At 41.0% G+C, this 16,649-nt stretch overlaps 1 protein-coding gene across 1 annotated transcript in view; it reads left to right on the forward strand.

Moving 5' to 3' along the window:
* NSD3 (nuclear receptor binding SET domain protein 3) overlaps positions 1–14,899 on the forward strand; it is a gene marked incomplete at its 3' end in the record, with an annotated part of 43,199 nt that extends 28,300 nt beyond the window's left edge. Inside the window, exons 15-24 of the mRNA XM_082495642.1 lie at positions 2,643–2,792; positions 5,124–5,280; positions 5,888–6,090; positions 6,553–6,665; positions 7,494–7,763; positions 11,174–11,290; positions 11,692–11,833; positions 12,399–12,505; positions 12,860–13,064; positions 14,658–14,899. Of these exons, the coding sequence (XP_082351768.1) occupies positions 2,643–2,792; positions 5,124–5,280; positions 5,888–6,090; positions 6,553–6,665; positions 7,494–7,763; positions 11,174–11,290; positions 11,692–11,833; positions 12,399–12,505; positions 12,860–13,064; positions 14,658–14,899 (1,706 nt within the window). The remainder of the gene's footprint in view (positions 1–2,642; positions 2,793–5,123; positions 5,281–5,887; positions 6,091–6,552; positions 6,666–7,493; positions 7,764–11,173; positions 11,291–11,691; positions 11,834–12,398; positions 12,506–12,859; positions 13,065–14,657) is intronic.
* Between the last annotated feature and the right edge of the window lie 1,750 nt (positions 14,900–16,649).

Below are 16,649 nucleotides of genomic sequence, written 5' to 3' on the forward strand. Positions count from 1 at the left end.
CATTAAAAACAATTTTAGTGGTACGTAGAGCAGTTCCATAATATTTTCAGCACTTTGGTTTTACGTTTCTTGTCTCAGTTGTCCGTAGTCAGTCTGGAGCCAGGATCAGATATAGGTTTATGACAGAAGAGTTTCTGTGGATCTCCCCTGGTTTGAACGTCAGATATGTCAGATTAGAAATGTCTCTTGGCAAGGTCCAACGGTGGCTTTAGTCTGCCCCTGTAAGTACCAATGTGGAGAGTTCTGTATGGTAGGATGATGTCTTGTCCTGCAGCTCTGCTCCTACGTGAGGCAGGTCAGAGGATCCTGGCTGTTGGAGAGCTGCGCTGGTGGGAATGTCGCTGATCTCGATTATGAAAGCTGTGTTTGTACCAAGATGTGCATGGAAAGCAATGGCAGACTTCTGCCACTGGATTTATGCTAAATTGTTTGTTTTCTGCCAATTTCAAAACACTGTTAAGCAGTAGTATCAAAATACATTGCATGATACAAAACAGCTAAATGAATTTATTTGAAGGCGTACTTTATTAACCCTGCAGATGCTTGAAGCTGACTGAAGATCCAAATACCATAAAAAAACCTACTCCAGATTATAAATCTGCAGTAGTTTGTTACAGGTGTATATGAAGGTGAATCTTGGGAATTTTTTCTCCCGATTTTGGCTACTTACAGTGACACAAAGGTGTAAAATAGAGGCCTCCTACATGTCTTGGGTAGAATCTATTTTAAAGCTTTATGAAAAGGAATACCTGGTATTTGGCATCCATCTTGCATATATGGCACAGAAATCAGAATTTAGGAATGGGATTCCAGAACTGAATTACAGTAAGGGAGTCTTATGTTTGCTGGAGATGCAGACCTGCATTTATTTCTAAAAAATAAATGAAGTGCAGAAGAAAGTTTTCATACTTTTTTGTTTTGGTGTTTGTTTTTTTTTTTTTTCCATTTGACATTGTTTTAGTAATTGTGTTTATACCTGAATCTGGCTTCATCAGAGATGAAACTACTGTATTTTCTTCTGGCAATATGAGTAACCTCTGAACCCCAGCGGGTGGAATTACCTGTCCTGTATATTCTTGAAAAGTTGAAAAAGTAACTTGAAAAGTTACAAACCACTACCACTGACCGAATCCTCTGTATTTTACAGCAACTACGTACTTGTTCTTCTAGAAATTTTTTGTGGGGTTTGTTTCTACTAGGCGTAGCTGGAATCAGGAGCCAGTGTGCTTCACCGAGGAAAGATTGTGAGAGGTTTACATTTAGCAAACTGCCCCGGATGGGTTGCGTTGAGTCCTGTCCAGTCATATGTGGTCGGTGTGAGGGACATAAGGTGAGGACAGCATCTGTGGCCGGAGCACAGAGAGCGCCTGCTCAGAAAGAAACGGGGAACTGAATGCTTTAGAAGTACTTGGGCATCTGTATGTGAGAACCGTTACTTAATTAGTCTTAGTTGACATCGGAAGGAAAAACTTCGTATTTAGATGCAAAACATTACTGAAGTGAGAAAATGTAGATATGAGACAATCTATAAAATACGCAAACTTGCTTATCATGAGGTACCTCAAATACAGTATAAGACTTTTTATTCACCTTCCTGAAATATCCTTCATTGAGCTCGATATAGTTCACATAATTGCATGTGTAGGTCACGCTTGGTTTACAGATCCTCCTGAGAGCACGCTTTCCAGGTAGGCTGACACCGTTCTCCTTACAGCAGCTGTAGGCACCCCGGTTCGAAAGGTTCTCGCCAGCCCTCGGCTCTGCGTCTGTGGCTGTCTTGGTAGCTCGCCTTCCCCGCTTCTGTGGGTCCCAGTTGCTCGGGTCTTCCTGTGAATTCCTGGCCACGTGCTGCTGCTCTGTAGCTGTGGGGCTCTCGGCGGGGCTGCCTGCCTCTGTTCTGGGCGGAGAAAGCCCGAGAGATGCCAACGCATCGTTTGAAGTGAAGGCACATAGGAGGCTGGAGTGCGTGACTGCTCCGGAGGGTTTGATTTGGGAGCTGCGGGAGGGCAGGTGTGGTGCAGCTTTACTTAAAAACAAACAGCATAGGGCAGAACTCTCATCCGTTCTCTCCCCTCTGGTGCCTTGCAGAATCACTGACCCCTGTATTTTTTTTCCAACACAGTTATAAAGGCAAAACACTTTTATAGATAAGACCTTAGAGATAGATTTGTAGCAAGTGGGATGATGAAGTTGTATACAAGAACTCGGCTTTTTCGGTTTGTAGCCCCAACTAACAGCATGACCTTTGGTTTGATGCAGTGACCGTCATCCCCCAGCTCTTCAAATTCACTTGCTTTTTTCATTTGGGAGGGAGGGTGATTCACACAGACATAAAGATTGGTTGCTCTCCTTGTGCTTTTCTAGAAATGCACAAATTAAGGGTTAAAGCACAGTTGAAATTCCACTAGAAGCAGCTTATTATCATCGTTTTTTCCAGTTACACTTTAATTTAGTCTCTCAAACACATGACCTCTTTCTTAGTGAAGAAACTTTCTGTCAGACTTTTCTTTTTCTTCATTTTATCTTTTTTTCATTCAGACATAAATGCATTAGAGGTGTTCATTTGACTTATTTTATTTTCTCCTTTATGGAATCATGGGTAGTTTCATTGCAACTCATCTCTTTCTGTTTGTTTCGTATAGGGTTGGTAGTGCAGGATCATTCAGACCCCCTGTTCAGTTCATATGCCTATAAGTCCCACTACCTACTGAATGAATCAAATCGTGCTGAGTTGATGAAATTACCTATGATTCCTCCTCCTTCGTCAGCTTCCAAAAAGAAATGTGAGAAAGGTAACCAAAATAGTTTCTTTCTCTTTAATTTACTTTCGCTTTTTCTATTATTTCTCTCTCTTTAAATCAAACAAGAAATGTCTGCTTGTCAAGCACCACTTACTGCTTTTCAGTAAACTTCACTCATTGATTATTGTGAGCGTGTGTTCATGTTGTTGGCGATTTTTTTTTTTTTTTTTTTTTTTTCTCCTATTACAAAAGGGCTTAAAATAATTACTCTTGCTAAATTCTCCTTGAAGGAGGTTAAATCCCTTTGTATCTGGCCTAGGCTGCTCCAGCTTCAGGGAAGCTGTTTACACAGTAACATGAAGAGGTGGCAAATAGAGCTTGATAGCGTGGCAGTTCAGTACATACCAGCTTCTTAAATTGATTTTATATATGGAAGAAGAGGGGGGATGTTCTGTTTCAGACCTTCGAGGCAGCTTATGCAGAGCCTGAGAGAAGAAGGGGTTTGTCCGGTTGAAGGCAGGTGGGTCCTGTGTCCACCCAGAGGACGGCCGAAGGGGGAAGGCCGCGGGGCTCTGCCTGCGCATGCGTGCGTTAGCCCTTGGGCTGGTGTTCCACCGCCGCCAGCTTGGGACAGGCAGTGCTCCTTCCCCTCCTGGCGGGACGGGGGCTCGCTCTCTGAAGGAGGGCTGTGTCTCGGGGGGCAGGAGATGCTCTCTGTCCCCTGCAGAAAACGGGCTGTCCCCGGAGAGAGCGAGCGTTTTACTCTGGTGCGGGTGGTGCTGTAGCATCTCAGGATACCTCATGGGGCGATAACTGTTGTCTGCATAAAATACTCAGCTGCAATATTTTATTCCCCACAGAAATTTGATTTCCCGAGAGTGTTCAGAAACGGTGCCCAATTAACCATTCCGAAGTTAGGTTATTTTGAACGTTGCTAGATTGATGGCTTTCAGTAGTTCCTGTAATTCCTGAAAACAAAAATTATTTTGAGCCCTCTGCTTAGCTTGAGCAATATCTTACTAATGCATCCTGAGAGCAAAGTGTTGGTTGTTTTTCTCGCTTAGCACTGAAAGTTTTGTGTTTGATTTTGTTTGATTTTTTGCATCTCTTGGCATTTTACCATGTTGGATAATGCTTCAGTAATTTACATTGGGGCTGTATTTCCTCTGAAATAACATTTGCAAAAAAAAAAAAAGTAAAAGTTAAAATTTTATCATGGGTTTGGGGATCTCTGGAAGATCCATATGGTTGGATTTTACTGGTTTTAGCAGAGGAAATACAGTATTGGTCATGCAACTGATTTGTTTAAGGAATGCTTATTGTGACATGCAACAATCAATGCAATGATATTTTTGAAAGTCTATAGGTGGACAAGATTTTCTGATAAACATTTGAAAGTTACTATTCACACTTCTTTTGATATTGTGTGCTTGAAAATTGCTTTAAATACTCTCACGTCTCTCCCAGGTTTTCCACCTGGGACAAAAAAATTCTTTTTTTTTAATTTTATACATCTATAAAAATGTGTATTTACATTTTATATACTTACATATATAAAATATTACAATACGTGTAATGTATCTAGTCTATTGTATGAGCTGCTTTGTTTGCTGAGGGTGGCTTAGAGATGTGCTGTGGCTCTCCACATTTAATACATCTGCCAAAATGTAAGCCAGCCAAAACAACTTTTGTCCAAGTAAGTTTAAACTTCAGAAATTAATATTAACCACTGCGCTAAGATTTCCTTTGTGCGCAAAAGGAACTTTTGGGATGGGGACAACTTGTGTGGTGTCTCATTCTGCATTATGTATTGTGCTCATACTGATAAACTTCTTTATGTGGAATAAACAGCTTATTACAATTTTTTTTATAACATCCTTGGTACAGAAAAGCATTGATCAACCTATAGGCTGTGGGGGTTTAATGCACACTAACTGGTTGCTGAGGGATTCAGTCATAACAATGTTGATTGAAAAAGTGTTTCTTAACAATTTGGTTATTTGTCATTGTATTGGCCATCGCCAAAGAAATAAACCAAAGTTTTGGCCATCACCAAAGAAATAAAAGCAAACGGCGCTGCTTTCAGATGCAGTGCTTCCTTTGGGAATGTTGCTTCTCCTGCCAACTTACCTCATGTTTGAAAAATACTCAGCTGCTTTTTTTGTGTATCTTTGATGCAGTTGAGAGTCACAGCTTGCACAGTAGATGATTGCACTGCACGGTCTTTTTTAACCAACATTGTTAAGTTTGACTTGATCCCTCTCTTTTGCCATTTTTTTCTGAGGCAGATGAATGGATGATTTAAAATGAATGTCAGTTGTGATGCAGAGGGCGAAGCAAATCCTTACTTCTATAAACCAAGCAGGGTTTCTTTGTTTAAAGGTGGAAAACTGTTATGCTGTGAATCCTGCCCAGCGTCCTTTCACCCTGAGTGTCTCAACATAGAAATGCCTGAAGGATGCTGGAACTGCAATGACTGTAAAGCTGGCAAGAAGCTACGTTACAAGCAGATTGTTTGGGTCAAGCTTGGAAATTACAGGCGAGTTCGCTATTTTTGGTTTTTAATGCTTTGGGTGTTTTTAATATACTGTAGAATTACAGGAAGATAACTCAAAGCAGCTCAGTCTTCGTAAACAAGAACTAGAAATACAATAATACATCTACTTTGTGTCAGACATTTGATGTCACCCTTTACATTAAATTCTCCTGCTTTTTCCAGGCAATGATGGATACTTGATTGCACTTACATTTGCTCTGTAGAGCGTAATAGCGATATGGAAAACCAGGGGCTGTCTTATAGAACCAAGATGTTGTGGCTTGTGTTTGCTGTTAGTCACCTGCAGGAATACAAGCATTTATAGGTGATCTTAGAAGTCCACTCTTGTGCTGCATATGTTTTCACAAGGCTTTTCCAAAATCTGGAATAAGAACTTTTCCTGTGTTTTGCATGGCGCTTCCCAAGAATTGCTGAGGGGAGCCTTGATTGCATAAGGAAGGAGTTCATTTCTTTAAGAAAGGAAAAGTGCCTTTTATTTCTCAATCCAGTTAGGCAAACTTAGAAGCTAAGGCTATAGTTCAAGGAACTTACATTCTTTTCTTTTCTTTTTTTTTTTTTTTTTTTCCCCCCCTTTCTCCCTACTTTTCAGGTGGTGGCCAGCAGAGATCTGCAATCCCAGGTCTGTGCCTCTCAACATACAGGGCCTCAAACATGATATCGGGGACTTCCCAGTATTTTTCTTTGGTTCACATGACTACTATTGGGTACACCAGGGCAGAGTTTTCCCTTATGTTGAAGGAGATAAAAGCTTTGCTGAGGGGCAAACTAGTATTAACAAGACCTTCAAGAAAGGTAAAATCAAACAAAGTTTATAGTGGTTTATGAAAAAATTCCACGTGTTTGTGTCTCCATCACCACTTAAACTGCATGGGATATTATGTGGCTAGTGTTCTATGTTCATGTAAAATTGCAAGCATTATGTAGATCCCTTGACTGCAGATAAAAATATGTTTCTTTAAGTGCCTACTCATTGTGTATTGTTGTGGGCAAGTTCAGTTCTTCCACAAACTGGCAAATGTTAAGATGGAGCTTGGGCTCTGCTGCATGGGATCATTGTTCAGTATCTCCGTACCTGCTGATAAGTACCTGATGATAGATTCATGATATACTGCAATAACTCATTTTTAGCTTGTGTTTTTGTTCATAGAGTTCTATTCCTAGCTTAAAAAAAAAAAAAATAGAATACATACATGTATATATTTGATTAACAGCAGCTGGTGCTAATTGCTTTCTATTTTGAAATCCCTTGCACAGCACTTGAAGAAGCAGCAAAGCGCTTCCAGGAGCTGAAAGCACAAAGAGAAAGCAAAGAGGCATTAGAAATTGAAAGGAATTCAAGGAAACCTCCACCTTATAAACACATTAAAGTGAGTTGGCTTCTTTATTTTCCTGTTTTTATTCTGCACATGAGTAAGCTATGTATTTAAACCAGTATTTGCGACAATTCAAGCTTAAGGACATTCAAATAAATCATTCTGCTGTTCTTTTCAAGAATCTTTTGTTCTGTCCTGTGGTACCATAAAACATTCTTTTAGCAGAGTATTTGTATAAGAGTTAATGGTTGAAGAACAGTTTTACCTAAGGTAGAATTTTGCTGGTTGTGAGCTCACGTTAAGTGTCTCGGATACATGCTGGCTATTACAACTTACTGAACTTTGTTAACACTGAACTCGGGATTAGTAGGAATACTAAACTGCTTGTCCCACTGCAGAGTCTAACTCTTGCCAATAATTTTGGACACACAGGGATTGGTGTTGTTCCTTTAATGTTCTTAGTTTTAGTTGGAAGAAATCTCAGTGATGTACTTGATAAAATTTGTGTGCTTTGAGTTCCTGAACCAATAATTTTACTGGGGAGACGCTCATGCTGTACTGTCTGGAGTCACGAGTTTTGATGTTCTTCACTTAAATTGTTTACAACTGGCTTCTCTGAACAGTGTACGTCCCCAATTATGTTGGTAGCTGAGTGGCAGCAGATGCCATCGGTAAAAGTGCATGCATCTGCTTCTGAATTGCAGGAAGTATACTTGTGACACGCTACCCTTCAAAAGGGTCAAGAAGAAAAATAATGACATAATAATTATTTTCTTGCCTTCTCACGTCACTTGATGATTGACCTCCAATAAAGCTGTTAAGTTTGTGTTCTTTGTGCATCGTCATCTTTGTTTATTCTTTTTTTTCCCCTTTGTTCCACAGTCCAACAAGGTGATAGGGAAGGTGCAGATTCAGGTGGCTGATCTGTCGGAAATCCCTCGCTGTAACTGCAAGCCATCGGACGAGAATCCCTGCGGCCTGGAGTCGGAGTGTCTGAACAGGATGCTGCAGTACGAGTGCCATCCCCAGGTGTGCCCAGCGGGAGAGCGATGTCAGAACCAGTGTTTCACCAAAAGACTCTACCCTGATGCTGAAATCATAAAAACTGATCGACGCGGATGGGGTCTCAGGACAAAAAGGAGCATTAAAAAGGTATAATTACAAAGGACAAAGGTTGTGATAGCCATCAGTGGGGTTTTACATGAAAACCCTGCAACTCTGTACCTTAAGTGAATCCATACGAAATTTTCAGCACTTCCATGTCTTTTTAACACAAAGTGTTTACTTGCAACTTCTGTAGGTGAAGCAGTAATGGCGAAATCTGCTTAATTGTTTTGACAGAAGCATCTTAACCTTGATACTCACAGAACAAAAAGCTAGTTCCAGGTGACTGTGGATTTGTGAATTCTGTTGGTGGAGGGAAAGAGCATGAGTATGTTTTCTCACTACCTACTGGGCAAAAAGAGAGAGTGCGGTCTGGGAAAAAGTAGTTTGAATGATGGTTTCTTTCCCAAAATAAGGCCATTGAAGATGATGAAATCTTACAGGGCTGGCAAAATAAGTCACATGGGTTTTCCTCTTTTTTTTTTTTTTTTTTTTTCTTGTCTTCCCCTCATCCTTATTGTAAGCCAGTAAATGACAATCAAAAAATAAGAGAGAAGCTCAAAGGGTGGGTAGAATCGGCTTGAATTGGGAACCCCTTTTCAGGGGTTTATTGTTTTAAGTCTTCCCTTTTGCCTTTTCTTTTTACGCTGTTATACAGCAACGTGCTGGCGGGTTTTTCCTGTTAGTGGGCTGCTTGGAGTGAGGGAGTTTGCTACTGTTGCAGACATTTGGTAACGAGTCAGCTTTCTCAGCTCTTCAGCTTGGATTTGTTTCAGAAGGAAACTCGCAGGGGATTATTAATGAAGGGCTTGAGATGGTCAGGCTGCATTGAACAACAAACTTTAAAGGTTCTTAGAAGTTTGGGAAAGCAGAGAATAATGATGAAGATACAGAGATTTCTGCTGATGGAAATGACACTGCTATTATAATAAAAAGCAGCAAGGACTGACAAGCCTCAGGAAATGTTACAGGCTTTGGCTTAAATACTATCACGGCTGGTGTCCTTAAGAGGATCCCTGGGTGCAGTCAGTGAGGAGGGGGAATGGGAATATTCTTCCCTGTCTGTCAGAAAGCCACTGGATGCAGATCGCTTCGGGTTTCCTTTATGCGGTATCGCTTCACACTGTATTGCGGGGGTACGAGTCTGGGATTCAGGTGGGATACGCAACAGTTGATAAGGAATAACAAAGTCTTACACTTGCATATCTACATGTGAGAATCCTCGCCTGGCTGGATTGCAGTCTTCCTGTACGTCAAGGCAAGCACGAGGGTGATTGGCCTGGATTTCACCTCTGCAGAGGACTGGGTCTGGTGGACAGATGTGTGTTCTGCTCTTACTCGTGCAGGCTTCGTTGTTTCTGAACAAGGAGGTGGCTGAGCATACCTAAAGAGTAGAACATGCAGTTATGCCTGCAGATGGAATTGGATGCTTTAAGACTCGAGGACAAGTTGTTCTTGTCATGTAACCCACGTTCTCAAGACTCTACTCTGGAGAACTCTTTTACTCTTGGTTGCCTTCGTATTTTCTTCAGTTTGAATTTTCACTTGTCTTAATATCCTGTAGCTCCTCATCATGAGGAAACAAGCCATAGTTTTGGGGGATTTGAACTTGATGTGAGGATTACGTGGCTTTGCTCTGTAGAAAGTGGCTGCTCTCTGGTCTGGGAATTCCGCTATGATGCATCAGATGGGATGATCACAGTGGGATGACGTGTTGAGCTTTCAGTGTAATCAGGAAGTATAGAAAAAGCAAAGAGATCCTGAACTGATTCTTTTACCATTCAGCAATGTGGCATTTAACTGTATGCACAGGCAGTATGTAGGATAATCCATGGAAGAGGTCCTGTAAAGTCAAGGTGAAAGCTTTGGGCTTATGTGTAGTAATTTCAACTGTGAATTCTTTGCTTTTGTCCATCTACATCCTTGGCTTTTTAAAGTGTAGTTTACAGTCTCCAGAAATCTGCGATGTTGCAGTTTGTGACAGGTGTGCATCTAAGTAGGGTGATACTGGAATTGTTTTAGCAGATCCGTTTTGGTGAGGATGGCGTTAACCACTCCATCCATTATAGGTGGAAACTTCTGCCCGTGTTTGGGACTTTTTTCAACCTCTGCACACCTGATTGATTTGACAACAAATAGCTCGAGGAATAGTGGTGGGATAAAGCTGTGTTTACAAACTTTTCAATACACTATGATTATTCCTGCCCTAAGTATTCCTGCTGAATTGTTATAGCAGGTTTTGGTTTGGTTTTTTGTTTTGTTTTGTTTTTTTTTTTTATAGTGGGGTTCCTGTGAATTTAATATGCAAAATTTATAAAGGCATTTGTGTTCTGTAAGAGCTGTACTGAAAACTGTTGGTGGCTCTGAGTTTTCTAGGTGTTCCCAAACACACAGGCTGAACTGAAAGCAACTTGGCCGTGAAGAGACTTTGTTTTTTTACCATTTGATTTGGGCTAAAATTTTCAGAAGCATCTGTGTGGCTTTTATCAAGAGAACGTGTGTTAGATAAGACTCAGACTATTCCAAACTGTAAATCAATCTTCACGCGTGCTGGGCTTCTGAGTCACTTAGGTGACTTACCTCTCAGAAATGTGACCCGAGTTGCCCGATTTTCTCCCTTACCCCTTTCATTTACCACTTTCTTCTTTCATCTTTGGATTGTGACGGTGGCAGGCGAGAGCACACAGGGACAGGCGATACTGCCCGGAGCCCCGCTGCAGCCCTCGGGGTGTCTCGGAAGTCACTTGCCCGGGCACCCGCCCCGAGGGCGGCTGACAGGGCAGCGCTCGTTAACATGGTGGTACTGTACATTACAAGAGTTGTTCTTGAAATATCAGGTGCTTGTGGACACTTGAATTTGAGTATTTCAGATAGCTGGTTTTAAGTGTTTTAAGCCATCAGCAAGTCATGTCCCAGCTCTCATGAATTCCTTTAGGTGAAAGTAGGGAACACGCTGTGGGCCATGTTTTTTAGCGATAAATTCTTTTAGATTTACAATTTTTGTATAATCTGTGTTTCACTAAAACTTTGTTACCGCAAATGTTCTGAATTTATTGACTACTAAAAGTCCTAATAAAAGTGAAGTATGTAGTGAAAATAGTTGCCATTGTAATAGTTCATTTCCTTAGGAGTCTGTGAGTATTGTCTCACTGTCCTTCTGAAAAGAAGGCATGAAAACTTAAAGGATTCTAGAGAACTGACAAGTATGGCTTGTGTAGTGAATACAGAAATGGGGCTTGGCTCTGCTGCCCTTTTATTTTGAGTGGGCTTATTGCTTGGACAGCAAACGCCTGGTGCACATAGTTGCGTCTTTCCTACTAGGTGGTTAAAGGTTAATGCTTTTTATGATGATTAGAGTATATTTCTGTAGGAAATGCTTTTTTCTGTGCTGATTCCCATTATCATTGTACAAAGTAGTAAGCGTGGATTTCTTCTTTTTGTTTTCCTTTACTTCTCAGGGTGAATTTGTGAATGAGTATGTTGGCGAACTAATTGACGAAGAAGAGTGCAGATTGCGGATCAAACGTGCACATGAAAACAGTGTAACCAATTTTTATATGTTAACTGTAACCAAGGTAAATATTATGTCTTGTTCAATATAAACTGTTTATGGTTGAAACTAGGGACAAAATGCTGGCAGAAGCAGGCTTCCACGTTTGGTGTTACCCTTCTGCCCACACTCCAGTGGAGGGTAACATCTGTGTTTCTCTTCAGTGGAACGGGTGAAGAGATGAAACAGCCTGTACCTTGGGTACTCTTGCGCACTCTGTGCCTATTCACTTCTGTAAGCACAAATATTCAGACACTTTTTCATAAAATTAACTCTGCAGGGAAAACTTACCACTTAACTAATTTAAAATAAACTTTTTTTTTTCTTTTTTTTGCTGCTTTAGCCATTAATAGTCCCTTACCAGCAGGAAAGCTTTTTTTTGTTTGTTTGTAAGTACTAAATATGTCTTTGTCTTTTTATTTGAAGGACCGGATAATAGATGCTGGCCCAAAGGGGAATTATTCTCGTTTCATGAACCATAGTTGTAATCCAAACTGTGAAACACAGAAGTGGACAGTGAATGGTGACATTAGAGTTGGACTGTTTGCTCTTTGTGATATTCCTGCAGGTAAAAAGATGGCACTGTTTTGCATGTGTACCTTTGTCTTGAAATGGCTAAGTTCCTGACTCGGCCATGGGGTTTTTTCTGAAGTTACTTAATACCAGTGACATTTATAGGAACTTGGTCATTCGTTGGAGTGGAGACAAACATTTGAGTTCCAGTTTCGGCAAGGATCTTAGAAATAGTTTGAAGCTGAAAGATAGTGTTAAAGCCAACTACAGGGTTTGCTGCAAAGTGCAGTGTTAACTCTGTGTTATGTAAACGCTGAACCATAGTGTTGATGCTTTCACCGGTATTTGTCTGGTGTGGTATTATCTTTCCGTGTTTACCTGATCTGTCATTTTAGCTGGGTCTGGATGATAGTGTAGCTGCTGCTTATGTTTCATCTAGGCAGAATTTGCTACTTTCAAAGTTTATGAAATCAACGCGCTATTTCAAGCTTGCCCTTTTAAAACATACTGCTGCTACGTCTCACAGACTATGAAGAGATAAATGCTAATGAAGTGTCATTGTCACAACCCTGTCTTTCCTCAGTGTCTGTGTGGGTGAACTGTTCTTCTTTACATTTTAGGAATGGAGTTAACATTTAATTATAACTTGGATTGCCTGGGCAATGGTAGGACCGAGTGTCATTGTGGAGCAGAAAACTGCAGTGGTTTCCTAGGAGTGCGTCCAAAGGTACGTGGATGAAAATTGAAACTTCTCTTCCCAAATCCAGAGATCTAGTGAGAGTAGGGCAAAGAGAGGTGTTTGTTTTATTTAACTTTAGTCTATGTAATACTTTCCACCCCTGAAAGTCTCTAAAAATTTTACAGTTACGTACTGTAGTGCTATTGTGTCTAGGGTGAAGTTAAGTTGTGTTAATTTGGAGACGCGTGGATGGGCATTTCTGGCTTTTATAACTTAAAAACTTCTTTGAGTAGACTTAGTTTAAGCATATTTCATGGAAATAATAACCTTAAGTTGATTAGATTAATTTTAATGCAAGGGGTTTATAAAGTGACTGTATGCTGTGGTCTTTGTAATTGCTAGACAGCGTTTGCAACGGCAAATGAAGAGAAGGTGAAGAATGCAAAATTAAAGCAGAAGAAACGGAAAATAAAAACAGAACAGAAGCAGATGCATGAAGACAACTGTTTCCAGTGTGGAGATGGGGGAGAACTAGTCATGTGTGATAAAAAGGACTGTCCCAAAGCATACCACCTCCTATGCCTTAACCTGACTCAACCACCTTTTGGTAAGAGCAATCATACGGCTTCCTATTCATTATTCCTTCCTGCAGCAAGACAATGTTTGAGCTGAAATGCAGTGTATTCATTTACATTAAAGGCAGCATATTTGCTTTTGTAATACCACTCATTTTTAGAAGTGCATCAGGTGGCAGTGTTCCTAAATGAGAAACGATGGACAGAGAGGCACTGTAAGACACTTTAAGGTTCTTCTTGTTGTATTTCTTTCTTTGATCAAATTTCCTCCTCTCATTTTGATTGAAATGTAAACATCATCTTGATGTCCCAGGGTCACCAAGCGCAAATCAAATGACAGTTCAAACCACTGACAAAGCAAGTGTGATGTGTAGGGCTCAATTAATCAGTAAAGTTGTTTAAATTATCTACTGTATTCTGATGGCACATATCTTCCATTTAATTTTTTTCCATGTTAAGGCATAGCTCTTTGTAGCTGGGGCTCAAATTATTCAGCAATACAACAACGTAATCCGATTGCAGGATTTTGTAAAAGCCCTTATCTCTTTAATCTTCCAAAGACTTCAGTGAAAATAATTGGAAGTCCAGATTAGTCTATGATTAAATTAACCAAAAGACTGCCATGAATGAAGTTGGATCTGTCACGTGCCTTTCAGCATATTAGAAACATGGAAGCTGTCCTCAAAATAGCTCATTTGCTGGAGAAGGAAGTGATAGCATCTTGGCACCAAGAGCAACTTGAGTTAGGTGTTTTGTTTGGCTTTGGTGTTCTTCAAAGTTCGGGGTGTCGGGGGGGAATTAGCCTGGCCCCCATAGGCTAGTTACAGGTTCAGTGGGGGTCTGGAGTCCCATCTTGGTGCTCTCCTCGCTCTGTGGGACCGGGTCTGGACACACTGTAAATGTGGTGTGGGGTGTCCCTGTGAAGGAGAACGCTCTCTGTTTCTCAGCAGTAACCCAGCCAAAAGGGAGTTCAGCAAGGCTTAGGCACGGCAGCAAGAAGCTTTTGGTTTTCCCGTTTGCTATGTTCAGTATGCCTTTGCAGTCTGAGAGTTCAGCACATGGTCACACAAATACATGTCTGAGTGGTTTGGGGATCCTGGGGGCTTTTATGCTCAAACATTTTTACACAACTTATTCTTCTCTGAGCCATTTCTTGCCTTTTTTTTTTTTTTTTTCCAAAACTAATGCATTCAGTCTTCTACGTTAGAGTACACTGCAGTTGAACTAAAGCTTAATTAGGAGATACCGCCTGAGCGAGTACTGTGTCCAGATCAATAAGAGATGCTTACAAATCAGAAAAATGTACAAAACAAAATCTTACAAGGACATTTGGTGTCTTGATGCCAAAAAAGGTTGATCTATTTGAAGCCCTGGTTATGCATGCAGCAATGTTTTGAGCCAAGTGAGCCTAAGAAGTGTAAAATGACTAAGAACTGTTTCCAGTCAGATTCTTGTAAATGAGAAGCAGAAGTAGCGACCACAGCAAGAGCTGATTTTTCTGAGCTTTCTTTGCATTCATCTGAACAGTTACAACACGGAGTAAGGGGTAAAGGCCAGCGCTGTCCCCAAAATGCACTAATTTCAGCTTCCTGTCTCTCTCTTCTCCCTTCCCCTCCCATCCCCAGGAAAGTGGGAATGTCCGTGGCATCAGTGCGACATCTGTAGCAATCCTGCAGTTTCATTCTGTGAGTTTTGCCCTCATTCGTTCTGTAAAGATCACGAGAAGGGAGCCCTGGTGGCATCAGCGTTGGATGGCCGTCTCTGCTGCTCCGCACATGACCCCAAGTCTCCTGTGGCACCTGAGTACTGGAGCAAGATAAAGTGCAAATTGGAACCACAAAATCCTGTAGAAGAAGCAAAGGAGTGAATTTGGTTAAAAACAAACACGGGAGGGGAGAAGAGGGGCAAACAGGCGATGAACTTGAAGAGACTGCTATGACACATTCAGTCTTTGTCATCGGAGCCGTCGTGTGTGAACTGGGAACGGGACCATTTAATTTTAGCAAGCAGAAGCAGGCAGTGGTGTTTGTTTTTTATTATTTGGTCTTTCTTTTACCCTTGAATGTGCTACAGCAGCTCTTACTGTCGGAAACCAGAAACGTCTTGGCCTTCAAAGAAAAACGTAAACCTTTTGACAGTGAAAAGAATATTCTGTTTAGAATATGTTCAAGTGTAGAAAGCGAAGCATAGCAACATATTTATTTATTTAATTTTTAAAGGGTGTTGAAGATCTTGTTTTGATCAGTCAACGTGTCTTTAAAAACAAAATAGCAAAGCCAACATAACTTTTATGTCTAGTTCATGAAAAGAATAAAGCCTCCCCACTCTGTAACACTGAGATGCCATAAAGACAGAGGTGGGTTTCAGACCAGGTGACCCTGAAATGCCTTCATTCCAGTACTTATTTTTAAAGGCATTTTGAGAAGGTAGGTTATATATCATGTTAACTTATGAATATTATTGTAAAGTGTTTCCTATGAGAAATCGGGTGTATGACTTCTTGGAAGTGCTTGTAACACAAGATCTAGCGATGTTTAAGGAGAGGAGAAATCATGGTTCCTTGCTCAAGAGCTATAATCGATGTTTGCAGATGGGTGGAAATTCAGAAAGCGCTTAATTGCACAGTGATCATTCCTTTATCCCACCTAATTTGGAAAACCTTGGTAGCTAGGAGAGCCTCCCGCCCTCCGTCACATACTGCAGCACACTCAGAACTGAAGTCTTAATCCTGCCAGCGGGAGCTCTGCCATTGACTTCTTTAGATGGAGGATTGTTGTGTGTATTTGTCATCTGCCAAGTCGGAACTTGTTTTATGGCAATTATATTACTGTGATTCTTATTGCCGCCTTCTCAGACTCCCATTAGCTTCAAAAGAAATTTGAGAACTTAAGGAATCCGACCCATGTGCACATCTGCTTTGATTGAATGTTTAGATTTTTTCATTGAGAGAGATCTTCTAACTTTAATCTTCATTGTTAATGGAGCTAAGAAAAATCTCAGCACTTCTTCAATGATCAGGGTATTTTCTGTGTCTGCGTAATGGGGCCGTATTCACAGCAGCCAACTTCAGCCTCGTGAGACAATTCTCTCTTGGATTTCCTCTGTTCATCAGCAGAGAGACAGGCTCCTTCAGCAAGGCTTTCGAAGTGGCTTAGGTAGGCTCCTGCTCCAGATTTTTTTTCAAAAACCTGTCCTCCTCCATGTCTTGTGCGAGGAGCCCAGGGGTTCCAGTTTCCCCAGGCTGTTAGTCTTTGGTGAACCTCCTCCCCTGGCTCCGAGTCTCACTGTGTGTGTCTCCCCCTGCCCTGGTGTACAGTTAGAGCATACTTTTGACTTGTGTACTGATATTAGCTAACTTCGTGCTAGCTTTTTGCTAATGGGTATTGAAAACAATCATGGATGAAAAGAATTAATGTCAAGTGTTGCTGGCATGTGGCTAAATTAAGCCTTTGAATTAAGAACCTTGTCTCTGGAAAACTGCTTACATAAACCTACCGGAACTCGGTGACTTCTCAGTTCAAGGAAATAGTAGGCTGAAAAAGTCCATGTGGGATTTTAGAACGCATCTTGACTCTGGCTGGTGTCCTTCATGTCCTCAAATTTATGTACAGGAGGAA

The sequence above is a fragment of the Vanellus vanellus genome (assembly GCF_965231255.1).
Source record: "Vanellus vanellus genome assembly, chromosome: 26".
Lineage (NCBI taxonomy): Eukaryota > Metazoa > Chordata > Aves > Charadriiformes > Charadriidae > Vanellus > Vanellus vanellus.